Source organism: Abramis brama (genome assembly GCF_963993115.1).
Source record: "Abramis brama genome assembly, chromosome: 5".
Classification (NCBI taxonomy): Eukaryota; Metazoa; Chordata; class Actinopteri; order Cypriniformes; family Leuciscidae; genus Abramis; species Abramis brama.
The window spans coordinates 38926302-38953853 of record NC_139967.1 but is presented as its reverse complement, the minus strand read 5'-3'; the positions used below and the strand labels follow the sequence as shown (position 1 = coordinate 38953853).

The window sequence follows — 27552 nt, the reverse complement described above, 5'->3', positions numbered from 1 at the left end:
AAGATATGTCCTGTATTCTTATCGGTCTATATCAGTTTTACTGGGTTTTGTAGCCTATTATTTTTTGCAATACAGTGTTAACCAAACCAGTCCAATGCGAAAGACATGAGAGGGTGCACCTTGGTCGACAGTAAATTTGTGAGTATATAAAACAAATTATAAATATTATATTTATGATATATGATACCAAGCTGTTAAACGCCAAAGAAAACGACAGCGCTTCTCAGTTGCTATGACGATATCCTATAATGAAAGCGAATGCTAAGGGGCGGGGCAATTTCACAAGGCTGACAGACTCGTTACCCAATTAGATTGTTAGCCTTTATATTGACAGTCTTTTTAACCAATACAGCTGCGCGTTTGAGTTCTGGCATAGCCAATCACGAAGCTAAAAAAACGCACGTACACCTACAATGAAATCAAGGTAGAAGGCGCAGAAATTTCGGGCGAAAATTGGTGTGACGGAAGGGCTGCCTGCAGGTTTGTTAAATATTTTGAACCATATTACTACAAAGACACTTCCGTTGGAAATTGTGCTGTTATTTCCGGGAATAATAAATAACAGAAATGTCGAGTGTTAATTAGACCATTATATACGTCGCCGTGCTGTAAATTACGTTAACCTGCTAACGTTAGCTTGCTAAGACGAGCCTTTCTCAAAATGGAGAGTTTCCTGCTGTTCATTCGCAACAGTCAACAGACAATAATTCCCCTCTTACTATCCAACCAAAGCAGAGTCTTGCACGCAGAAACAAACTGTATATAAAAAGAGGAACGTTAAATGGTCTAACGTAACCAAATCCCGTGTTGTCAATTTCCAAGCCATTTTGTGCCCATAGATCGTTTGTGCAAAAATAGGACGTTTGTTTAAAATGTTCAGACAGATGTTCTTGTTAAAGTCCGCAAAATTGACATGCATTTCACTTGTGAAGTTCAGTAAATGCAGCTGTGTTGTCAATTAATGGAGGCTTGCACTGTTATGGTAACTGGAACTGGAAGGCTAGCAGGCTAAATGCTAATGTTACTTGCGCACCATTTTGAAGCACTGGGCCTTGACACAGCCCTAAACTAGTCCTTATAACCAGTGTGAATGTTAGTTAACGTCAGGTCCCAAAATGCACGTTGCGTTTAAATGGTCTTGTATTTGATCAAATTAATTAAATTAGAACGTTTTTCTAATTGCTTTCTTTCTTGCATACCTTGTTTGTATTTTGAATTTGCTTTTAAAGTAACTGTATGCCTAACATATTTGTATATTATCAGACAAGAAAAATAACAGAAAAGTTCTATGGTATATTACCATTTTTGTAGACATACACCGTGGTAATTCCATGGTATTCTATAAATTACCAATGTAAATAACATTGTGCATGAAAAAGGTTATATTCAGTACTATAGTAAGTAACGTTACTAATATTGTACCACTAATATTGACTCTCTAAAATAACATATATTGGAGTGAACAGGATAAAACTGTAGGACAGGACTTGATTTTACTAATCTGGAAATGATTGGATTGTGAAAAGTTGTCTCTGTATCAGTGGTTTTCAACTGGTTAGTCGCTGGTTTATTCTGGGAAATAATGGTGTTATATGCAGATAATGAAACTAACCATGTTATCATGTGTAGTTAGGATGAAAGAATAAACAGGCTTATCTTTTGCCATGCAGGACTCAGGAGAAAACACTTCCTGTATTTTCTGTTGTTGTCAAAGTCCAGACAGTCAAACACTCCAGTACTGAAGCATAAATTCATCGAAACATTTTCCTGTTCAGTCTAGGTCATGTTAATAGTTTTGCATATTGTTGGGCCTATGTAGTTCTTCGTATAATTAATATACATTTTAATTCTTGATTTTAAGGACTTTTACTTAACATTTTGTACGATTCTGATACAGTGTTGGATCGCCACATAAATCAGAACCACTGACAGGTGGATGGAGGTGTTGAGAAATAAAGCCTTGTTGACATCAGCTGAAAGTCGTTTTATATATGGAACAAGCTATTACCAAGGAAAGTTTGTTCATCAGGGATGCACTGATATGAACATTTTGGCCGATACCATGTTCCAAGCACTTCCAAACCTATACAAACATATACAATACAGTAGCATAGTTTGAACCAATGTATTCCTTAACTTTTAAAATTAAATTTTACACTCCTATGGCCAACTTTCTTTATTAACAAAAAAAATCTATTAGCAGACAAATAAATAAGATAATGTCTAAATAATGCAAACAAGTCATTGGACAGCATTACTTGCATATAAAGAATCAAAATTCATGTGCCATGGATAAATAAAATGGAATGGCCTCTGCATGGACAATAATACAATTTTTAATTAAATCATATTGTTGATTAAAATAATATGAGAAAAATAAGTGCTTGTTATTATTAATTATATTGATAATTATTATTAAAAAGAAGCATTTAAAAGTAATATTATCTACCGTTTCAAATAACAGCACTTAGCTGTGTGCGCTGAAGCTGAGCGAACATCGGTAAACTGAAGCGCTTTGTTAGCGGGTTAATTAAATCAACGAAACGCATCCTATATGAGATTAATCAGATATTTATACAACATGAACATAATATTACAACTTGTATCTGCACAAAATAACGTGAACTTGAACTAAGTTATGTGCTAGTCAGGATATGTAACTCCTGTTGTGGATGCACTCTTCCCATAAGAACGCAATGAAACGTGGCAACTAGGCTAAACCCAAAGAATTCACAACATTTTATTACAGTAGTATTATAACGTTATGTAATATGACAGCCCCAATCATAGTTATTAATGTTGTGCTTTGCTGTTTGAGCTGCATGCGCTGAAGCTAAAGATGATCACCAGTAGCCTACCGTAAGCGTTTTACTACCGCGTTAACCAAACAAATGCCTCCGATTTGAGAATATATATATATCTCTCTATCTATCTATCTCTCTATCTATATATATACACACACACGCACACACACACACACACACACACACACACACACGTATATATATATATATATATATATATATATATATATATATATATATATATATATAAAAATAATATAATATATACACACACACAAAATAGATATAATATTACATATATAAAACAAAAGGCTATCAAAAACAAAAAAAACTAAAATTATAAGCAAAAGCAAAAATGTTATTGATAACAATAACATTAAAATGAACACATCGGCCGATACCGATATGGTGGGCGATATATCGTGCATCCCGAGTATTCGTTAAATAAAGATATTTTTGATTTCATGTGGACTTAAAAAGGTTTTTTTCTGCATTGTTTTTAACACTCAACACACTGTCTCTTAGAGTGACCCGTCGAGGACAGCCTATTCCATTTTGACTGCTGGCTGAAGACAATGGAGACAAAAATTGATCAGCAGGAAGAAGAGACCACTTTCAGTAACATTGACACTAACGGTAATGTATAGTCTCTGAATAGAGTGCAACAGTTGCCACCCACTTTTTCTGTGGCTTTGGTTTTTTGGAAGTATTTTTAATCCCCATAGGGATTTTTTTTTTCATGGCGACAAACGCAGGCAACTAAAGCACAAAGAATTCACAACATTTTGTAGTGTGCTCCATTATAATGTTATGTTTGGCAGATTGGCGCTACACATCTCGCACTTCATTGTATTTTCATCTACTTTATCAAGTGATTCCAGAGAGCCCGCACATTTTCTAAGCCATGACGAGAAAAAAATAACACTGCTGGATTATTAATCATCAATGTTTTTGTACTGCCCAAAATGCCGCAACCAATCAGGAAAAAAAAAAGAAATGTATTTTTTAAAGTCACGGTGATCATCGTTTTCACGATCGATTGTTGCTGTCGCGTCCAAGTACTTGGGTGCTCTTGCACATCCCTATTAAAGAGTTAAAAGTCATGAACCAACCAACTAAAATCTGACAAAAAGGCAAAGGTACAACAAGATTGTGTTCTTAACTTTAATGGAGGAAAGAACTACAATCCCATGAAGCATTTTGAATGACAATCAAATTAAAAACGATGGCTTCAACATGCTGTCTGTCAGAGACAGAGACGTACCTTATACATAATACATAATTGACACTCAGGTCCTGTTTTTACCTGCGATTAAGATGCGTTTTGGTCGGCGGCGATAGCCTCGTGGTTAGCGTACCTGCGCCTCTGGCGACTCGAGTTCGATTCCCATGTCCTTTGCCGATCCCGTTCCCCTCTCTCTCTACCCGACGCTTTCCTGTCAAAATCTCTACTGTTCTGTCCAATAAAGGCACAAAAAGGCCAAAAACATAATAACTTAAAAAAAAGAAGCGTTTTGTTCGATTGGATCACAAGTGGACGACGCTAAATACAGGGGTAAACGGGGTCTAAAAAGTTTTGAGCTTGTCGACTTTAGACCACTTCCAGAGGTAGATGAAAACGCTCATGTGATCGAATGCGTTCAAACAGCCACAAAAGACAGCCTACTCTCTGCCTACTGACTTAAGTGTGAACATTATGGGAAGTGTGCTAGCCAGACGGGATTTAAACTTTGTCGGCATTAAGACCCAAGTTTGGTTTGAAGATGAAAAACATACCAAGCACAATGTTCTTTCACCATTACATTACCATTTCTAACACGCACTCACAGCGTTCGGCGTGGCTATCAGAGCAGAAACGAAAGCTTATAGAGCTCTCTCTGTTTTTCCGTCGTCTGTACGTTCCGCTCATACTGTATGTAAATTGCTCAAGCTTATTATGTCCGTAACATTAAAAATTTGAAAAAGCCCATACATTTATCTGCTCATTGACCCTCCCCTTGAAGAAATCAGGACAGAAGTGGTTGAAAGTGGACAGAAGATACGGATACGTTCTACTTGTGATTCAAACGTCCACAACGCATCTTAATACCAAGTGTAAACAGGCCCTCATAAGCATAGATTCAGGGACTTCACAGGTGATTTTTTTTTTTTTTTTTTTTTTTTTTTTTTTTTTTTTTTTTTTTTTTTTTTTTTTTTTTAATGTAGTTTGATCACGATCTTCTCAGTTGTTTAAAAGATTAAGCCAATTATCAAAGTTTGATAAAATGTTGTTTCATTTTCCAATGAAAGATTATACATTTTTACATGATTTGTCAGATATCTGCTAGCTACTCAGACCACCATTTTTTATTTTATTTTATCTTCTCGGAAAGCGATAGCGCATTCAAAACATCTGGTAGTGGGGATTTTACAGGTAATGTGTGTACTCCCTGGACCTCTGCTTCTTGTAAATATGAAAAATATATATTATATATTATTATTATTATTATTATTATTATTATTATTATTATTATTATTATTATTATTATTGAGAACGGATGGATTGTTAGGTAATATGAATGTTTATGAATGGGTCATTGAATCTGTGACTCAACTGATTCATTCAAACACTGAATCGTTCAGTAGGCCTAATGAAGCATGAAAAGTGTTGCTGTGAGATGCACAATGGTTCTGCTGTTATCTTTGTTTGTAACTATTTTCGCTGCTGAAATAGAACAAAATAAATAGTTAATATTGCATCTAAAATGTAAGCGACATTAAAGGGGAACTATGCAGTTTTTTTTTTTTTTAGCTTAATTTACCCTAACTGAACAGCTTCGGAGTCATTGTAATGGTATATTACTTTTTTCAGGTTGAATGGTGGCCGTCTCGCTTCCCCCTAGCGCCTGTGAGCGGAAAAACTGTTGTATGAAATATCACATTTTTCAATCATGTTATTCAGGAAAACAACACTCTTGGTTGTGTTATTATCCACTATCAATTGCCACTCAGACTAAATGTAATAAAATCAGAGTCATTATTTTGTTGTTTTTGACGTTTTAATCAGGCTACTTGTCCGGTTGGGCAAAATTCTCTTTCACTTGTCCCAGAAAAGCGTTAATGTTGAGCCCTGAAGTTTATTTTGTGGCTTAAATAAATTACATGTTACTCAGAGACTGACATGTTTGGCTTGTCAAACAATTAATGTAATAAATGATTTGACTTTTGAAAATCAAGTAAATATATATATTTGTTTTTTTGACCAGGAAAGGAGTGGTTTTGATGCACTAAGTTGTTTTTATTGTCTCTTTATAACAAAACAATTTTTTATTTAAACCCATGAAAATGCAGATCCTGTTGTAAATAATATAATAATAATAATAATAATAATAAAGCAGATTTTGACTTGTATACATAACACACACACACACATACACAATGGGGATTGGCTCTGTGTTGTTTGCAGTGTTTAATGGGAGTGGGTGGGCATTAAAATGTTCTTTTGGTGCAAGTTAAGTTGAAATTGCGGAGTGATGGCTTCAGCAAAAGCATATACCATCGATTAGCAACTCTGGTCCTCACAATAGGTCTAATAGTCTTTAAAGATTTATAAGATATCATTTAAAATCAATTCGCCTATGGAGAAAATGAATGGGATTTTTACTTCCAGATCCTGACTGTTGCACTCTATTGGCTCAAAAGCTTTAGCTTTCAGCACAAAGTGTGTATATGAATGATTGTTAAAAGCATTTTCTCTGGATGTCTCCTTTGGACTTCTTTAAACTGCTTTCTATAGGTCCTCAAATTTTGTGAGAACCTCATCCACTAGTGTCTGATTATGTTTTGAATTCCATGGTGGCACTCTCTCAGAACGAGCAGTTTGATAAACAGGAATGTCTTAATTGTGGTTGAGGCTCAAGTGCCAGATTTGTGTTCCCTCAGGCAAGCGCCCCGCTGAGGACATGGATGAGGAACAGGCATTCAAACGCTCCCGCAACGCAGATGAAATGGTGGAACTCAGGGTGCTTCTCCAGAGCAAAGTGAGTAAAGCCGTACACATGCACTTTTCTTCTCCGTTTCTTCAGTATAATGACATTTTAACAGTGTAATTTTGTGTTTTCAGAATGCAGGGGCTGTGATTGGAAAGGGAGGCAAGAACATTAAAGCCTTGCGCACAGATGTGAGTATTAAGACCATGCTGCATGCTTATCATGAGCTTTTAAACAATCTCTAATGGTCAAGTATTAACAAGACTTCTGACAACATCCTTTGACCAACAGTTGTTTTCATGAGCATTTCAGCTTTATCAGTCAAAAACACGAATCAGTCGGATTTGAAATCCCAGAAATCAAAACTCATGACACCAATCCGTCCATTAAAATCCCATTAAAATCCTCCAAAGTTTTGAATGCATTTGATCCTGAGGGCAGATCTTCCGTTTTGTAGCTATAGGTTGGCTCATTTGGACAGACAAGCTCTCTGAAATGGGGCTATTTTGTGAGTCTTTGACACTGTGTATAAAAAGGGGAGGTACTTCTCAACGTTATATTGTTGAAGGCATTCTCTTTCACTCTCCCCCACTTTGAAAACCCAATTACAGATGTCTTGACTCTTGAGCTGACCCATAGTCCTGTATGAACCACTGTTGCCCAGTGGTTCTACATTTTAAAGTGTCTTTAGATCTGTCCAGCCCTTTTTCTTGTGCATTCTTTGCCAAGTCTCTTCAAAAGAAAAAAAATTGGACAGTAGATTGAGTAAAGCCTTGTATTCAATTAAAAATGTATTCCTTCTCCCCCTCTTCCCTCTCCTTTACTTTTTTTTGTTTTTGGCCACCTTCCTCCGTTGCCCATGTACTGGATCGACTTGCCCCTCCTGCGTTGCCCACCTTGATGTTGGCCCAACCTCCGCCCCTGATCGCCCGCCCGCCCACCTGACACCCCGGTTGGCCCCGCCCATAAACGTGCCCCTCCTTAAACGGGCACCTTACTTGACATCATGTGATTGAATGCCCCTGCCCAATGCCAACCTCCACGACCAATGCAGTACAATGCCAGTGTATCAGTCCCAGACAGCAGTGGCCCAGAGCGGTATGTCCCACCAGTTATTGCCTCACTGCCTGATTAGAAAGAGAACACATGTCTTTGATAACCTGCCTTCTGTTTCATTTTAACATTTTCACACATATAGTCCCCCCCCCCCCCCCCTTTAAGAAACGTGTATTGTTCCATTTGACTTTTTTTTCTCTTTTTTTTCTTTCTTAATTTGTATTTTTTTTTTTGTATATATTTAAATGTCTTTTCTCCTCCCCAACACCCCCATTAAGTCTTTGAATATAATTTGCGAACTTTCTTTGTTGCACAGAATTGTATGTAATCAATCACTTCTCCTGCCTCGGAGAGAGACTGCACTCATATTAATCTGCTGAATGTGTGGATTAGGGGTGGGCGGTATGACCATAATGTGATTTTTGGTGCACATTTAACAACTTTTTTTTAATTTTTTTTTTTATGACCATAATGTAATTCCACTTTTCAGATAATTGAGTGAATTAAATGCGTTTCAAGCTAAATGTACATTTTATATTTCTCTTTTTATTTGGAATATAATGTATACAAACCAAAATACCAGATTATTCAACAAAAGATTAAGTCTGATAGCAGAAACAGCTTTAACATTTGTAAAACGAAAGACTCAAAACATTAAAACTATAAATATAAAATTTGATTGGATAGTCTGCGTTCAGATTTGTAAAATAGGTACACCTGTGAATACGCCCCAAATTAATTCAATATTCGAGAAGTTGCATCGTTCCTCAATAACCAAAACCAACTAAATGTTGCATTAAATTGTTGGAATCTTTTGGAATCTCACAATTCGATTATAATAAATTCTTGGGATCATGATTCGATTAAAAATTGCTTCTTGATTTCGAATAAAATTTATTCAATACATTTATTTAATTTTATTGTCCTTGCTGCCCCCCTAAGAACCTGTGCCCCCAATTGATTGACATAAAATACAGCTCATAGGTGTAAAAAGTTTTGTTGAATTATTATTTTTCAATTGTTTTACTTCATCAATCAATTTATATTATCTAAATATTTTATTATAATAACTATTATAATAACTATATTATTCATAATAAATTACATTATTATTTTACTCAAGCCCGGTTAAAACAGACTCAGCCTTACGTATTCGTCTCTCATGGCATGAGCGTGTCTTTTGCATCGTCGAAATAGTGGTGCAGGTATGACGTCACTTTGTAGGCCAACCGACAGTTATCATCACGCTGGTTCCCTCAATTTTTCCATAGGCTTTTGGATTATCGTGAAAAACGAGGTCTGTGGTCAACAAAAGTTTATAATACTTACAAGTTTTGTCCATCAAGCTTATTTTCACAGATGAACACAACTTTTGTGAATTTTGAAGCCTAAATGCAGCTGCCAGAAGCAAAAAGCTAAAGGTACGCTATAAACTAACTACACCACGTTTCCACGACTTTAATGTCACCATCACTAAGCTTCCGACAACTCTTTCAGTTTTATTTTTATTTTAAAAACATTTCCCCTGAAAGTTTGAGTTAGAATAGTTTATGAGCACAATTATAAGCATAATGAGGCTGTAAAAGTGGACTGAGGTTACCTGTTTGACGTGATGACGTTTAATGCCCCGACAGCCTCTTTTGTCCTATTTAGCCACTTGTTAGCTACTCCCTTTTTCAAGATGCTTAAAAAAAATCACAAGTGTGTTTATACCGATGTATTTTGTCGTAGAATAAAACGTGGAAGTGTCTTGAGCTTGTTCACCACAGACCTTGTTTCAGCCATTTAACCAAAATCCCATTCAAAAAGCCCATTGACTTCAGGATGACGGAACTGGAAGTGCTAAAATGCTAACATGTATCTGCATTTTGGCCTACAAAGTAACGTCATACCTGTACCGCTCTGTGAACATCAGCTGGTTCCGATCAGTGGCCAATCTTTTGGAGTTATATAAATATAATATGCACTGTTGCATTCTCAATATTTGGTGATTTAGCCTACGATACAGGATATGTTCATTCGCTTTTACAAGCAGGTATTGTTCATTACCACAGCAACCGCTTGCACGTCCATGTTGAACGCACTTCTCATGTGTAAAAAGTACAAAAAAGCTTGTGCCGGATTGCTGCTAATTATACGTTATTTAAGGCTTTTTTTTCTATTTGTTAATATACTGATATGGAACTTTTGTTGTCAAGCAAGCTTCATTTGTCCCCTGTTGCAAGCCTGTGTGCTCTCTAAACTGTCCTGTGCTGCACCGTTCTTTGTTCCGTCAACATTAACATTAACAGACGTTTAGAATATCAATTTATGAATTGATTCGAATCATTGGAAGGTGAATCGCGACAATCAAAAATATTTGGTTGAAAAGGCCCAATTATTATTGTATTTTTTTTTCCGTCTTGGAGTGCTGAAATCATTGACTGAAACAGTGACGTTTAATTAGCACTTCTTAGATGCTACTAAAATTATTCTAGCAGCTTCACTTTACTACGGCTGGTTAAATTTTATTACCTGAGAACATGACACCCTGAATAGCATAAAGAATTGCCAATTACCAAAATTTAATTACATCAACTTTATTTTCAGTTTCGGTTCTCGGCTAAATGAAAACTTTAAAGTCCTCCTGTAGTCAATCATTTTATTCCTTTATGTATCGCTCTCTACAGCGTCGGACACATAACGGTATGATTATGATTGCCCTTTTGCTTGACTGTTATCAAACAGCTAATAATGTGTTGCTAATGTTACACAAACCGTGTAACCATGTTACACAAACACGTTCGCCATCTCAGTCTGCCTTCTAAACATCCTTAGAAACCCTTTGAACAACTTAGAACGTGGAGAAAGGCATATTGTTCGTCATAACATCGTAATATACATCTTATACATAAATCATCCTCTATATTGCTAAATGTACCCTATTTTTAATATCAACAGAAAAGTATACCGGGATAACCTGGCTTCTGTTGTGACTCCCCTGCTTCATAGCATAGTTAATGATATACTAAAGCCCGCCCCCCTCGTGATGGGATTGGTTGTAGTTTGTGACGTGAGGAACACCGGTGATTTCAAACCGCGTTTTTGAGACTGCCTTTGGTAAACTTCAAAAAGAAAATACTCAGCAATGGTGTTGACTTATTAATTTGCACATGGTTTGTCTTAAAGCATATTAATAACACCACATAGACATATAAACAACATTAAAAACTAAAAATTAAAAACCCCGAACAACCCCTCCCGTTTTGTAGCGTTTAATTTATATCAGTTTGGCCAGAGCCGATTAGCTCGATAAAGCCAAAGTTTCCTCCTAATCTCTAACCGTTTCTCCTCCTTACCTTTACCATATCGCTTTAAAATATAGCATTCTATGCATAATTCAGATGGGTCCGATACATTTTGTAGTCTGCGCCGACTCGTGCATATGATCCGCTTTGTGTTATCGTGTATCTGGACCGGAGCAGACTGTGCACGCTGCGGTGGTTTGTGTGACACTGACGTGAAACCAGACTTCATTCGCCCCAATGGAAAGCATATTTGAATCGTCTGAACCGTTCCCTATCCTCTATATAGTACACTATCTGTCATTCATCATGAAGAAAATAGTAAATGTGTGAACTGACCGATTTTGGCTGCAGCTTCAGCGTCTATTTATAATGTAGGGGGCGGGACGCTATAGACTCTAGTGATTGTACAGGAAATCTGATGAGAAGCTGAAGTGCATCGTGATGTCATGAAAATCTTTGATACATATTGGCGGAAGTAAGAGACTAAGTTTTGAATGCTAATATCTTCTAAATGCGAATTTTGTCATTGTTTTGCAGCACACTAGCTTAGATAACCTTAAGGCTAACATATTCATACTAAAAGCCAAAAAAACGTCATGGCAACTTTCATTTCCTTTTTGATGTTTTGCGAAAATATTCATTTAAGTGCATTGCTAGTATTTTTGCATTACTTCTTGGTCTTTGCGATAACTTAAAACTGTTTAAAAGTTAAAAGTCTGTCACATTAATGCATGCAGATATAGCTGCCATAATATTGCAAAATATCTACCAGTTATCGCGTCCTATGCATCATTATACTGCCCAGCCCTAGTTTGGATGATTATTTTCATAGCTGATGATTCTGACAGTGAACTGTGGAAAAGCCCATCTCTTTTTCGCTCTGTCCTTGTTCCCCCAACCCCTGAGCCCCCCTCTCTCACTGTTCACAACATCACTGTCCATGATTCTGAGCTAGTGCCGTGGCGCAGCCCTCTCTGTCACTCATCACTGTTGTCTTTGATTTTTCTCTGGTGCTGCATTTCCTTCCCCTTGTTTTTTTCCCTTCTCTTAGCCCACATACGTTCAGGTTCTTAATCTGCAAAAATCTCTCATTCTTTCCCTTCCCCTTCGCCTTGGTCTTTTGCTGCTTCTGTTTGTTTTTGGTTTGGTTTCTCTCGTCGTTGAGAGAATGTGATGTGCTGATGGCACCATAGAGTGAATTGCAAGAGACTTTTTTTATTTATTTCTTCCTTTCTTCTCCCAAATGATCTGGTGGTGGCATAGTGGTAAGCAGGCCTGTCTTGCTCTCTCTCATTTTCTCGGCTCGTGTAGCCGTACAGTGCCTGTTCAGTCTCAGCCCTTCCACTGTCGCCCATCTCTTCAAGGCCTGTTTTAATTGAATGTGCGAGAACTGAGTGCATGTCGATTGCCCGTATCTCAGTCCAGTGTTGGAAGACTTAAAACATGTGTTCAGCAGTCCTCTTTTTAATTTACTTTCTTTTGGTTTAAAGTGTTATTTCCCCCTACTTCATTGCTTTGTTGTATGCAGCAGGGCTCAGGATCTAAAGTTTTGTATCTGTTTTTTTGTTTTCTTTTTGTTTTTTTTGCTTTTATCTTTCATTTCACTTGATGTTCTGCTACAGTATCCTGAGTGTGAGTGCAGATATAGAGACCATTGGTGAGATTCTGCTGAAGATCATCCCTACACTGGAGGAGGTGAGCATACCAAACCCAGTATCGAAGGTATTAAAAACCCTATGAAATCCAAATTGGTGTTTTGCAGGATTTAGTCCATATCCATTAGGTTTGATGTCAGCTGTACGCTAGTCTACTCTAAAAGTTGATGCGTTGTTCCAAACGCATATGATTTAAAAAAAAAACCCAGTGAATAACAACTTAAATTTTGAGCCCGACTTTATACAATATTCTATTCCAAATTGGAAAGCTATACTGTAGACTAGGGATGTACCGATACCAGTACTCGGGTGTCGGTCCGATACTGTGCTCATGTACTCGTACTTGTAAAACTACCCCGATACAACCGCACCCGATACCGCTTTAAGGGGCCGTTCACATATTGCGTCTAAAAACGCGTGGAAAGCGCGGCCGCACCGCTTCCTCCTCCTTTCCACAAGCGCTTGCGCTCTCGTGGCCTCTGTCGTTGCTATGCAACCATGACCATAGGCGCGCCTGGAAAAACGATTATGAGCGCTTGCCGCGCACCTACATTTGAAATAACGAATTTGCATGCGCAAAAAACGCAATATGTGAACGGCCCCTTATGGTAACGTGACATTAGCCTAACCTCTCGTCAGTTGAGCGGGTAGTCGGAGGAGGAGTAATGTCAGCCGTTTGGAGATATTTAAAGATAAGCGATGATGATAAAAGTAGAGCAGACTGCAAACTATGCTCTGCTAAATTGTCAAGAGGAGGGGTGAGAATTAGTTCCTTTAACACAAGAAGTTTGATTATACAAGTTGTATAATTTGTTACAGTCAGAAAGTGAAAACATCTGATGAAAATAAAACATTGTTAGAAGACCTGTAATGGTGTTATTTAAGTACTTGTATCGGTACTTGGTATCGGCAAGTACCCAAATGTAAGTACTTGTACTTGGTCTGAAAAAAAGTGGTATCGGTGCATCCCTACTGTAGACTTTGTATACAGTACAGTAGTTTTTGTCATTGCTAAAAATATATAAACTGTTTTAAAAATATGAATTGTATCAAATATTTCAATGAATAATAATAGAGAAGCTGTGGATGTGACTATGTATGGTTGGTTTGCACGTGTCCTTAAACATTCTTTTTTCTATATATTTGCTAGTATCAGCATTATAGCGGGACTGACTTTGACTGTGAGCTGCGTTTGCTGATTCATCAGAGTTTGGCCGGAGGCATTATCGGAGTTAAAGGTGCCAAGATCAAGGAACTGAGGGAGGTAAGCTCAGTGCTAAAAATACCATGTCGTAAAATAGAGTTCGGAACCAGGAAGCTTAAAATATTTATATCAGCTTAACCAAAAATATGTATTTCTGTATGTAATGAGAAATTGTATTAATTTTTAAGAATACCCAGACTACAATCAAGCTCTTCCAGGAATGCTGCCCCCACTCCACTGACCGCGTAGTGTTAGTCGGGGGTAAACCTGAGCGTGTGGTTGAGTGCATCAAGGTCATTCTAGAGCTGATTTCAGAGGTGAGATGATGACAGAGATGCAAGGACTTTTTTACCCTTTTTTTTATTATACAGTTTTCTCATTTGACATTGTAGCAACATTCACAGTTTCTTTAGATAAACACTTTGCTTCATAAAGCTTATATTTGTCCTGTGTTATCTGTAGGCTCCTATTAAAGGTCGAGCCCAGCCCTATGACCCAAACTTTTATGATGAAACGTATGACTATGGTGGTTTTACCATGATGTATGAAGAGAGAGGGCGACGGCCTATGGGTGGGTTCCCGATGCGCGGTCGGGGAGGGTTTGATCGCATGCCTCCTGGTCGTGGTGGCCGTCCCATGCCCCCTTCCAGACGAGATTATGATGATATGAGTCCACGCCGTGGACCACCTCCACCCCCACCAGGGAGAGGAGGACGTGGGGGCAGTAGGGCCCGAAATCTGCCTCTGCCCCCACCACCACCACCTAGAGGAGGGTATGTAGAGAATGTTGCTTATTGTGCATTGCAGTGTTTTCTACAACCTACATGGTTTTATTTTTGCAAAAAGGGCATAATAATAATACATTTTATTTGTAATGCGCCTTTCTCAGACTCAACGCGCTACAGAATGTACAGAACGAAATAATCAAACATGGGGAAAAAAAAAATAGACAAAAATAATAAATGTATAAATTAACATAATTCTAATAATGATAATAATAGGAACTATAATTTTCATTTTTATTATTATTAGATCTTGTTTTTATGGTTGCAGTTTTTGTGGACATTTAAGTCCAGGAAGCCCTGGTGTATTTCTTTATATTCATTAATTTTGTATTTTTTTTTTTTATAAATGTTGCAATTAGGTGCGTTTTTATTATCTTTTCCAGTTGTGTTTTAATTGATTACCATTATATTGTTGAATGATGTAAATAAGGGAATCGATGCATTTTCTGTGAGTTCTCTGGACAGTCTGTCCTATATCATGAATCATACCAGAATAACTGATTACACCATTTTTGTTTCCAGAGGTGATAGATTTTCCCACCAGAGCTATCACAGCAATATGGATGACAGACCAAGGTAAGTAACCACAAAAGCAGAAAATTGACTGGCACACTACATGTTTGCAAATCAACAAAAGGAGAAAGCACAAGATGGAGTTTCCTTTGTGTCTTTTTTATTCAAACACACTGTGTTTGAGAGTAAAACTAATTATTTTGTAATAAAAAAATAAATAAAAGATTGCAAAAAGTCTTCTTAAGGCTCAAAAATAAAGAAATTGATCACAAAATTATTTGCAGTGCATGTAAATCTTTGAAAACCTTTATTTTTCTTGCATTTCGAACACTTCATCTCAAACGCACAAATTTTGCTCTTTTTTTTTTTACGGGTCTAAATCTTGTGCTTGCAAGTTGAAAAGTTTTGCTTGCAAATGAAGCTGTGTCTCAGTGGGCGGTCTCTACCAACCAGGATGAAAGGCCCTTTTCTATTGGTCACCCTGTATCGAAGTGACAGGTTGACATCTGCCGCGCAGTGTCTGAGAGACGAGCGAGCGTACTTGTAACACGTCCAAACTCACTTCATAATGTTAGTCAAAAGTTATAAATAACTTCCATTTAGGATCTGAAGTGGCTTCCTATCACATATTATCACACACACACACACACACACACACACACACACACACACACACACACACACACACATATATAAATATATATATATTTTTTTTATATATATTTTTTTTTTCTATCTATAAACTAATTAATGTAGATTACCATTCATAAATATAATTTATTCTTCTGAAAATACACGAGTTGGCTTGAAGAATACAGAAAAACCATAAACTGTTGTAGTCTTGTTTATTATCTTTGTTTAATAAGTCAAAGCTTTTCTATCCTTTTTATTCAGTTACAGTGATAGCTGGATGCCTTTGTCCATATTAGGGATTTTCTGGAAAGTTATAAGTTTTACTTCTGTGAGGCATATTTTGGACTGTCTGCGCGAGGGCGCCCTCCAGCTTCCAGTATGAATGAAACAAACATATTTATAATGCTCACATCACCCAATTTTGGGTAAAAACCTGAAAAATATAATTTCTTGCTAAAGAAATTTGAAGTAGACAATCCATATGTTTTTCTCCAGTATTAGTGTACGGAAGTGTTCCTGGCTAATGATTTATAGTTATAGGCCGCCTGTGTCCCTGACAGCCTGCATGATAACAGGGCACCCTGCAGTTTTCTGTAAGATAAAGGTTTTCAGTAAAAAAAAAAAAAAAAAAAGTATTATTATTATTATTATTATTATTATTATTATTATTATTATTATATTTATTCTTAAATACTTTATTTTATTTTTAATAATGAAAGTGTTGTTACAATAGTAGTAATTTTTATTTTGTAAAAACTTTAGTAATAATAATCATTATTAGTATATATATATGTATATGCACAACACTTTTTAAATCGCAATTTTAACCAGAAAAATTGTGTAAAATTTTTTTTTTTAATATTTACATTTATAAATATTCATATTAATATACAAAATTTAATAATTTAAATAAATTATTTTATAATGTAATAATTCCAATTTTAATCTCCAAATTAATGTAGAAACTACATAAAGACAGTAGCCAATATTTTAAATACTTGTTTAATGTCTTTTTATGAATGAAGGCCAGTATCACTGTTACTAATACAGCTACATGATGTCTCAATGAAATAGTTTTTTTTTCTTATGATTATAGTATGATGATGATAGAAATTTTACCATTTATTATTCTAAAAATATATAACAACTTTTTATTTAAGTGAACTTAAAATAATCCTCACATAAACCCATAATAAATGTCATATTTACCTGTGCCCTGTGAAATATACAGAAATTGAATAAAGTTATCAAACAGTCTGCACTGCATAAATTATAAATTAAATATAGGTTAATCCTTATTAAAGCTACAAAAGTTCTTTAGTCAAGAGCAGTGAGTATTTTCTCTGTTATCTTTGTTCTTTGATTAACATTAATGACAGACAGCATTAGGCGCCGTTCACATATCGCGCCTAAAAACGCGTAGAAAACGCTAGGCGCGCCACGTTCTCCTTTTTCCAAAGCGCTAGGGCGGTTGCGCTCCGGAGGCGTCTGTCGTTGCTAAGCGTGGTTCTTGTCACGTGACCTACGGTGCGCTTGCGGCATTCTGAAAAGTTTAGATGTTTTTATCTCGATGCGGCGCGGACGCGCTTGGAAAAAACGAGCGCGTCGCACCGCGACCGCGTCGCTTCCATTATGAGCGCGCATACCGCGCGTTTACATTTGAAATAACGAACTTGAGCGTGCAAAAGACGCGATATGTGAACAGGCCCTTAGTGGTTGCTGCCACTTTAAGACCAGCCGCTGCTGCTGATGACATGGATCTCACTCACAACTCTTTGCGTTCATTTAAGACTGCTCTTATGAGGATATAATTGTGTATATTATTAGTGTAAGCACGAAAGAGAACTCTATTCTGGTGCGCGTTCTGTGCTTACGAAACTGGCGTGCGTTTTTCTGTGCGTCGTGTGTGACAGACAGGAAAGCTCTGAAATAACCCTATATATATATATATATATATATATATATATATATATATATATATATATATATATATATATATATATATATATATATATATATATATATATATATATATATATATATATAATGGGTTATTTCAGAGCTTTCAGATGCATGCTCACTACAAGCATATCAAATTAAGCATGTCTCTTTTCCTGTAAGCAGTGATCGAAGGGGGCGACCTGGAGACCGCTACGAGAGCATGGTGAGGATAAATGTGCATGTGAATTTGTATTTTTGCAACATTTATACTGAGACTCATTACTTGATTGTCATCTATCATTGTGAAGGAAAGTCTATTTCATGTCATTAATTGGCACTTTCAGAAAAAAAAGTGTAATGGCTTATTCTTTCTCTCTGAAGTGACAGTGTAATGGATGCATATGTGAAGCTCTTATGCCTAGTGCACTGGTTTGGCCTGCTGTTGCTTGGCAACAGATTTTTGAATCACTTGTTGCCTTGGTTACCAAGGAGCAGTTAAATACGTAGGTGAAAGCCATCACACTCGCCAATGAACTTTGTGCAACGCTGCTCTGAGTGAGTTGAGCGCTCTGGAAGATGGCAAGCCTGTCGTTGTCCACAGAGAGGATCAAGCACGTTCATGCTGAATTCTGCTGTACAAACTGATAGTTTAGACTCTAATTGGATGTGGTACATTCGAAGCTGCTGTAATATAGCCAATATGCTATTCTATCAATCATCTAATATCAAAGGTGTAATAAATTCTATAGAATAGTTGTTTATTTTTATAACGACAATATATTCTGTTGCAATCAAAAAAAAAGACCGTTTTCGGCAAATTCATGACAAACTAATCCATTTTCCTCCTTTGATTCCTGATACTATAATACTTATTCCTTCCATTTTCATTGTTCAGTGGGCTCACCATTGTAATACAGAAATTGTAATGCAATGAGTTAAATATTGTGATTATTATTTTTTTTTTTTTACGAGATTACAGTAATGAAAATTGGGGTAAATAAATATGCTTAATTGTCATGAAAATGTTGTAATGCAATAGAAATGAGTTTTAATTATTTATTGATCATTAGTATTTGTCATTTTGCTGTTGCCACAGTTTTTTTTTAAAAGCAATTGGCCCCTTGAACCCAAGCCTTACAAGTGTTTTACAGTGTTAAGGAGCGTTAGGTGTGTGAAGCAGTGACCTAAAAACCTTTAAGTGGGGTAAAATCACTGTATTGCATGGCCTCGAGTGGTTTATTGCTTTCATTTTAAATGTACGTGTCAGATTGGGAGCTTGAAAGAATGAGTTATCCATGTAGAATGTGCTTTGAGTGTATGCTTGTGCTCTTTGAATTGACTCCATGTTTTTTTTTTTTTTTTTTATCGTTGTATACAGAGTGGAGGTGGATATGGTGAGTGTTTTTCAGCTTCACACACACACACCAGCTCAAGGTTACCTCCAGTCAAACGGAGCACTGCACTCCTCTTGATAGCGTAGTGTTTCCTGCTTTTCTCTCTTTATCCTTCTCTGTCGTAGCTCTGATATCTTGATCACCTTTTCCATTTTCTTTTCTTTTCTTGTTTCACCTGAAGACAATAATTCTTCTTGGGAGCCCTTCCAATCTGGTGAGTGTCAGATACTGTGATAATGGAATATGAATTAAATATTGTAATTATGCTTGTATAAGAGTGTGAATGAGAGGCTGACATATAACTATAAAATGGCTGAATCACAGTAAGATGTTTGTGTCATCAGGTGGTCGAGGTTCTTACAGCGACATTGGTGGGCCTGTTATTACAACACAAGTGACCATCCCTAAAGATGTGAGTGTAAAATGTGTAGATTTATTAACCATATTATATATAAGGTTATTATAGTTTGTGCTTTCATACTATTTTAAAAGGAAATTTCTTAGATTTAAAATTTTAGATAGATTTTTGTTTTTGCGTTTTATTTGGTGGTGCACATAAATGAGTGGAAATAGTAGGGAGAAAGACAAGCGGGTGGGAAATGACCCGAGTCTGATTTGCCCACATCTAAGCGCCAATGCCATTTTTAGTATTATTTATATATTGTTTATTATATACTATACTATTATATTATATATTTATTTATATATAATAACTTTTTTACTCTGTCTGTTTTCTGTTATTTTTGTGCTAGTATATGCAGTTGTTAATGCATACTGCTGAACTAACACACAACTGCATAGTTTGGTTTTATTATTAATTTTGTTCTATTAGAAGTTTCTTTGTCAGGGTTCTCCCTCTACTGAATCTTCAGTGCTATGGCAAAAGAAACAAAATTGACCTAAGACAGAATGCAAAAAAGACAGTATACTGTGAAATGGCAAGAAACTTCTTTCTACTGAGTTGTCCTCGTTGGCTGCATGCAAAACAAACACACAACGCAGCCAATGCAGTCCAATTCACAACATGTTCAGTTCATCACAGCTACTTATCAAAATTAATCGGGTATAATGACAGAAATAAAATGGTGTCATGTTATTCTGACACACATTTCATGATTTAAAGGGGAGTGCACAAGCCTACTGTGTGTGTGTGTGCAGTACATAATCGCATATAACCATTAATTACAAATAAAGACGAAAAAGAATGTTTGCATTTTTAATGCTCTTTCTTTACTTTCTGATACAATCAAGTAGTATCAAATTTGTACAGTTAAAAAGTTGTTCAAATAAGGGAATATTTCCAGCCCAGAGTTGATTATTAAAAAAAAACCTCTTAAATGGGACATCATCAAAGTTTGAGTGCAATAATCAGATGGCAGAATATTGTAGACAAAATGGGAGATTAATCATAATGAACCTGTTGCAACAATAAAAAACTCAAATTAAAACAGTGCATTACAACCATTCCTCTGGTATTAACTTTAGCAGCGTGCAGATCCTTATTCATCTCATGACTGGCGAATCTGGCAGCCCTGACAATTTGATCGCTCTGATAATGGTGCACATTAAAATGAAAGAGACCCATACATGCTGGGGTATCACATAAGACTACATATTACATTTATTATCAAATTCAACTAAGTTTTATTTTCTTAGCAAAATTGGTTATCATCCATTAACAATGCAGGCAGAAATTCGATTCCGCTACTAATCGGAGCCGGATGTGATGACATGGGGACGGTGATAAAGGTCTATACCCAGCCCTAATTCATACCCAAAATACTGCCTTTGAAAAATAACTATTTATTTTTGTTGTTTCAGTTGTTGGCAGATATTTATTTAATTTAATTTAACTCAAATACTTCAAATCAATTGTTTTAGAATACCATAATAACCCTGAATCGTACTTACTAAAGCTTTGCTCAACTCTTGTTCTAGCTGGCCGGCTCCATCATTGGGAAAGGCGGACAGAGGATCAAGCAGATTCGTCATGAGTCGGGAGCTTCTATCAAAATAGATGAGCCTCTGGAGGGCTCAGAGGACCGGATTATTACCATCACAGGCACACAGGACCAGATTCAGAATGCCCAGTATCTACTACAGAACAGGCAAGTCTATCACCTATTCCATCACTTTACCACAACCCCATCTTGACACCTAACCATCATGTGTCCTGACCAGGTGTGACAGGTTTCCAGCAACTTTTCTGTGCTCACAAAAATGCTGTGCTGAATCATAGCCAATCAGAATGGGATTTTGGACCAATTAGATTTCAGTGTGGGTTCTGATTCCACTTAACAATTACGGTTCTTTAATGATTTCATATAACGATCCTTATAGATCTGCTTTTTTCTTGACAGAAAAAAATCTATTTTCATCTGCTTTATATTGTCATACCTGGTTTGGACACAGTTACACAAATCCTTGTTTCCTTAAGTATACTAAGTCTTGTATTTTGTTAGGGTGAAAATGGGGGGCTTTCGCACCGGAGGAACGTTTTCATATTTCCTATAACTATTGGCGGAGGTACCTGCTTTTTGGCATGTTCGCATTGCAGGAACTGGGAACTATTTTAGTTATAGGAATTTGGGGGGGACTAAAGTAGCTCCTATCATAGTAGAGTCTAACCCAGCGCAATAGGAACTACTGATGAAGTAACTGTGCGTTGATTGGCCATACGAAACACCATTTTTAAAAAGCCGTGTAAATTGCTTACCTATACTTATTCCACAAACTAACTCCATGAACATTTGGCTTTTGGCATTTGGCTTTCCTGTAGCTCAAACAGTAGAGCATTGGCACTTGTAACGCCAAGGTCATGGGTTTTATTCCCAGGGAAAGCAAGAACTGATAAGAATGTAAATGTGTACCTTGAAATGCAATGTAAGTCGCTTTGGATAAAAGCGACTCTGCCAAATGCATAAATGTAAACATGGAAAACAGCGATAGATGGACTGATGCCGAAGTCTAGGTACTTCTCAACCTTTACGCTGAGAAAATCCAATGCGACTTTGAAGGGACCAAGCAAAACGTGATTATGTATTTCTGCTCACTTAGCAACATTGGGCATTAACCACACGGCATTAACCACACGGCAAAAATCAATATTTTTGACATTTTGTTGTCAAAAATATCGATATTTCGATAAATATCCATACTGAAATATCTGAACGGTACCAATACTAATTTCCTGAAGTATCGATACACCGATACTAGCCGAGCTGTCACTTTTACTTCTCTCCAAAGGCGCGTTGACAAACACCACACGCGCTCTCGTCTCATTCACTCTGGTTAAATAGCAAAAGTGAAGTGAATGGGGCCGATCACACATGACGCGTTTTTTGCAGTGAGAGGCGCCTATTTTCAATTGGTTTCCTATGGCAGCGAGCGTTCTGCGCGCTGTTTATGCACCTGCTGCGTCTCGCGGGCCTTCCATTTTAGTGACGAAAGCTAGTTGCTTGAACGCCCGGAGAGTGCGATGATGGAGGATAAACTTGTGGTGCTCTCGCGGGTTACCAGGAGCTTAACGACTTCACGAACCGTAACTACCACAATGTTAACAGAGTAAATAAAGTTAATAAAAGGCTGATTTGACGATTACTTGACTGACAGGATAGCTGTTTCAGTGGTTGCCTAGCAACATAAAAAACGCAGCGCACTGCTCGTTCTGTGTGATGAGTGCTATGCACCTCGCGTTTTCGAACCTGAAAAACACGTTAGGTGTGATCGGGGCCTAATATAGCAAAGCACCTGAAAGACCGACACCCGTATCTATATAAATAATTTCGAGAGGTTGGTAACTCTTCTCATTTTAACATTTCTGAAACATTAACCAAGATGGCCTAGTATTGTTGTTGATATGAGTGTGTGTTGTCTCGTTTTTTTCACCGTAATTCTTAAAGTTAATATAATCTGACTGAGGAATCTTAGACAAGTAAATATTTTAACTGTGGTCAAATGTAAATTAACTTGTGCTTATTTAACTTTATTCAAAAAATTATCATTTAATTCTGCAATTTGCCTTCATTAGCGATTATCATCAATTTGATTACACAGATACTAATTAAACTAAACTGAGCTAGACAATGACATCTCTGAATTCAATAATGAAATGCCTTTAACTGAAAATTTAATGTTTAATCTTATTATTATACATTACTGGCACTCTATCCTCCAATTTGATACTGTTAAGTGCTTTGACACAATCTGTATTGTTAAAAGCACTATATAAATAAAGGTACTTGACTTCATGTCGATCCAGTGATCATTGTTTTCGCATGTAATGCACGCACGTTTGCGTTTAAATCTGTTCATCAAATAACGTTAATGTATTAACCAGCATTTACGCTTTTGAACAAGTGCACAACCTCAGGACATTTTTGTTCATGTAAAATATACCTCATTGTCATGTTCTAGACTCGTTATATTTAGCTTTAAATAAAAAAAATACCCCCTTAATATTGTGGCAGTTTTTTTTCTACGTGGTATCGAAAATGGTATCGAATATCGATATTTTTCAAGGTATCGTATCGAAGTTAGAAATTCTAGTATCGTGACACCACTAAATGCTATAATAACAACCAGATAGTCCTGCATAACAACCAGAGTGGCAGGGCGTTGTGACCGTTGTGTGCGTCACTTCAGAGTTCCTACTGGCAGTGCGATTGCATCCAGGAAAATGGCCCTAGGGAAAAAATGTAGTTCTCAAGGGACTGTCCTGATGGCTAGATCCTGTAACTGAGTCCATATAACTCTCTTGTGTGAAAGCCCCTATAGAGGTGCTGAAATGCTAATCCAAATTGTCTGTCTCTTTTTGCTTTTGTATGTGGAACTAAATTGTATTTTCAATAGTTCTACAAACTTGCTTCATGCTTCATATACATTTGACTGCTGTTTCATGCACTTCTCTTTGCCTGACCTTTCACATTTTTTCCTTTTGTGAAATGTGTACAAAAGGGTTTCTTTTATTAGTTCCATTTGGGATAGAATCCAAACATAATTTACAGAGGGGCAAATGAGTGGGACCCAGGAGAGTGGAGTAAACGCTGGCTTGCTTCTGTGTGGAAGACTTGTGATTTTGTTGTTGTTAGTTAGATGAAGTGACAACAAATCACAGTCTGCCCTACAGCACAGGCCCAGCATCATCTGCCCCTACCCTCAAACACATTTCACCCACCCTAACTGAAGAGGCCTGCCAGTTTAACCTACTCTGACTAACATCTGTACTCTCATCTGACCATGTCTTTTCTGGTTTATACTCTGTCTGAAATCAAGCTGTTTTAAAGTCTTTCTGCTGTTTGTTGATTCAGCATGGACATAAACCAGTCTTTCTACTGTTACATGCTAGCTTTCTACTGTAACTGCTTTCTAATGCAAAACTGGCTCCTGTCTGTAACATGCAATGATGTTCTCATGCAAATGAAACTCTTATTCTACTCTATATCTACTCTTATGAAGCTCTTATTATTCATTTTTATTGCATGGTGATTTAAGTCATTTTGTTAAATATAAAGTCAGCATGAAATCAAAATGGACCCTGTTTTACTCTTCTTAATTGATGTGGTCTTATTATCATGAGATGCAATTACTAAGATATATCACAATATAGTTATTTTAGCTGGAAATAAGGTTGCTACAAAACCAACATTTTAGATGCCATTGAATTTGCATAATTCTCAGTACCAATTTCGAATTCACAGCAGTTAAACAATTAAACTACAGTTATAAACTAAAAGCGTCTGCTCTGCTCCATAAAGAGGTCAAGATTTTACTTATGGCGTGAAGAGAGTGAGGAGAGATGACAGACAAGACGATGGCGGAGGTTTTGTTGCAACATATCCTGAGCGTCATTGACAAATTGATCAAAAGCTATTTCAATACCCCGCATATTGGTAGCAGCTCCCTGATGCCCACAAATTATATACATCATCTCTTGTCAACACTAGTTAGCTAAAAGAGCCAGTTGGACCAGTTGATTTTTAAGCCCCTGCGGGACACACCATGTCGATGTCAAAGGAACTAGCGGCGACGAAAGCTGACTGTGTTTGTCTCCTCTCGTCGGCTGCGTCTCAGCCAAAAAGCTGCGCTTGAGCACACCAAAAGGACTAAAGGCGACTGTCAACTAGCATGTGTGTTCTGCGCCAGCGTGCAAGTAAATATCTGTCTATATCAGCAGGTATCAATAGTCTGTTTTCGTCATTCAAAAATCGAAACCGAAATTAGGACTGCAGATATTCAAACCCTAAACAAAACAGTTCTTGCTTTCCATTTTGAATATCAATCACGCTGATCTTTATTTATTCCAGTCGGATCATGTTGTTATGAAAATATTTGTTCATTTGAATGCTCAGGAAAGATTCTGTAAAATTATAACTGCGTTCTGTCTGCATCATCTTGACTTCTTTGCTCGCAATTTATACGAATTGGGCAACTCGTAAAATATGTACGATTTAGCGACGTGTATGGCATCATGTTGCATATCATGACAAATCAGTTGTCACTGAGAAATAATCAACGTCTTTCAAGTCCCATATTATGCCGTCCTTCACTGACAGATACTTTTCAGGGATCGCTGTTTGAGAAAAGTACTTTCGGTCAGGAAGTACATATTGTTTATCAAAAGCCTGTAGCATGGCTTTGAACGCTGGCATCTCAACAGTACGGAATGGCACCATTTCTTCAACCAAATAGCGAGTCACGCTATCAGTAAGTGCTCGCCACTGATTGCTGTCACTTTGGTACTTCGCTCGTCTCGCAAAGGCCTCGGAGAAAAAAAGTGCGGTGATGACCTCAACACCGCGGTAGGAATCTCATTATTGCGGTAATTCGGTTACCGTCACAGTAAAACCGCTAAATGGCAGTCAAATCAAATTTATTTTCCTATAGTGCTTGCACGTTAAAGCATAGCCGCTAAAATACCAAAACAAAACATGAAGGGAAAAACTAGTCATCCGTACTAATCAACTAGTCAATCCCTACCTAATTTGAGTTAGTCGTCAAATTTCTGATGTTTTAAAGTATCTGTGTGTGGGCATAACAGATATGACCGCAGTAATGTGCACGTGAATATCCTGTTTCACTCTGAAATAAGCAAAGTATGAAAATGTTTCATGTTGACTTAAATACCTGTTGCTTGCTAGTATGAGTAAACCTTAAAGATGCTAATGGAGTCAGGAAACAACCTTAAAATGCTCTAAGTAAATCAACATGTTTAATAATATTTCCTGCAGTGTATTATAAAGCAGATGATGTCCTCACTGTATTTACTTTTTATATAATACAGTTTTTGTATTGTTTATCGTAACAGCGTTTTTTCCAATTATAAATCACTTGGCCGCTGGCTGAACTGTCCCAGCACTTTGAGGTTTTGTCTCTGTTTTCATCCGTGTCATTTCCTCTTTCAGCGTGAAGCAGTACTCTGGTCGGTTCTTCTAGAGGGTGGAGATCGAAGCCAAACTGCCATACCCATTCACTTCAACTTGTTTTCAGAACCTACATTCCTCTGCTTCTTGGGTAGATGTGCTCCCTGCCAGTTCTCCTAACAATATTTTTTAAACAACATATTTGAGGGAAAAGTTTTCTCAAAAGCAAGTGGATCCTCATATTTCTTTAACATATTCTTTCTGCACGTGATTTTTCCATTATTGATTGTACTGTTTTGTAAGTAGAGGGAGCCCATCTGTGATGTCCGCTGTTGGCCTTACCAGAGCTGCATGCTTAGTCTGTGCAACATGCAGAATGTAATCTTTATTTTTCTTTTCTTTTTGCCAATGAATTTATTATCCCATTTATCTTGTTGTCTTGATGATGAGACTTTTTGGGGGAAATGTAAATATTAAGTTCAGTTCTTTAAAGTTTGATATCAGTGCCGTTTTATTTAAAGGATGAACGTCTATATTGATTTGAAAAATGAAGGTATTCAGTTTGGGAAAATGATTCATTCCTGTGTTTTTTTTTTTGTTTTTTTTTTTGGTAGTTTTCTCAACCCGATTTTCAGATTCGAAAAACTTCAAGAGATGGATTGACCGTTTCTACTCCATTGACATTGGGATCCGTTAAATCTTGCTGGCGCTTTTGTACGTCTGTTTGTAAGCGTTTTTACCATTTTAGATGGATCTTTCTAGACTTCTTTCTCTCCACGGTTTGGGGGAGGGGGGGAATAAAAGCTTCTCTGTTAAAAAAAAATTGTTGCAGGTCTCTTCCATGATCTCATATCTCTTTCTTTCTCATTGTCCCCTCTGGTGTCTTTGTAAAATGTGCTACAAATCTAAAACAATTAAATAAAATCTGTGCCACCTTTTACTAAAACATGA

General features: G+C 36.9%; 1 protein-coding gene across 6 annotated transcripts; it reads left to right on the top strand.

The window, feature by feature from the left end:
- The first annotated feature begins 375 nt into the window (after positions 1-375).
- Positions 376-27552, top strand: hnrpkl (heterogeneous nuclear ribonucleoprotein K, like). 6 transcript variants are annotated; one of them, XM_084113172.1, is made up of 16 exons: positions 376-480; positions 3330-3440; positions 6726-6823; positions 6907-6963; positions 7827-7870; positions 12738-12810; positions 13921-14034; positions 14163-14291; positions 14437-14747; positions 15282-15335; positions 18030-18069; positions 19225-19240; positions 19422-19454; positions 19585-19652; positions 21179-21348; positions 26644-27552. In XM_084113172.1, exons 2-16 carry the CDS (start codon positions 3380-3382, stop codon positions 26672-26674), a joined length of 1299 nt encoding a protein of 432 aa, XP_083969298.1. In that variant the 5' UTR covers positions 376-480; positions 3330-3379; the 3' UTR covers positions 26675-27552. The 6 variants fall into 6 exon arrangements, with proteins under 6 accessions (XP_083969298.1, XP_083969297.1, XP_083969300.1 ...); XM_084113171.1 differs by having other exon boundaries at positions 18027-18069; XM_084113174.1 differs by lacking the exon at positions 19422-19454.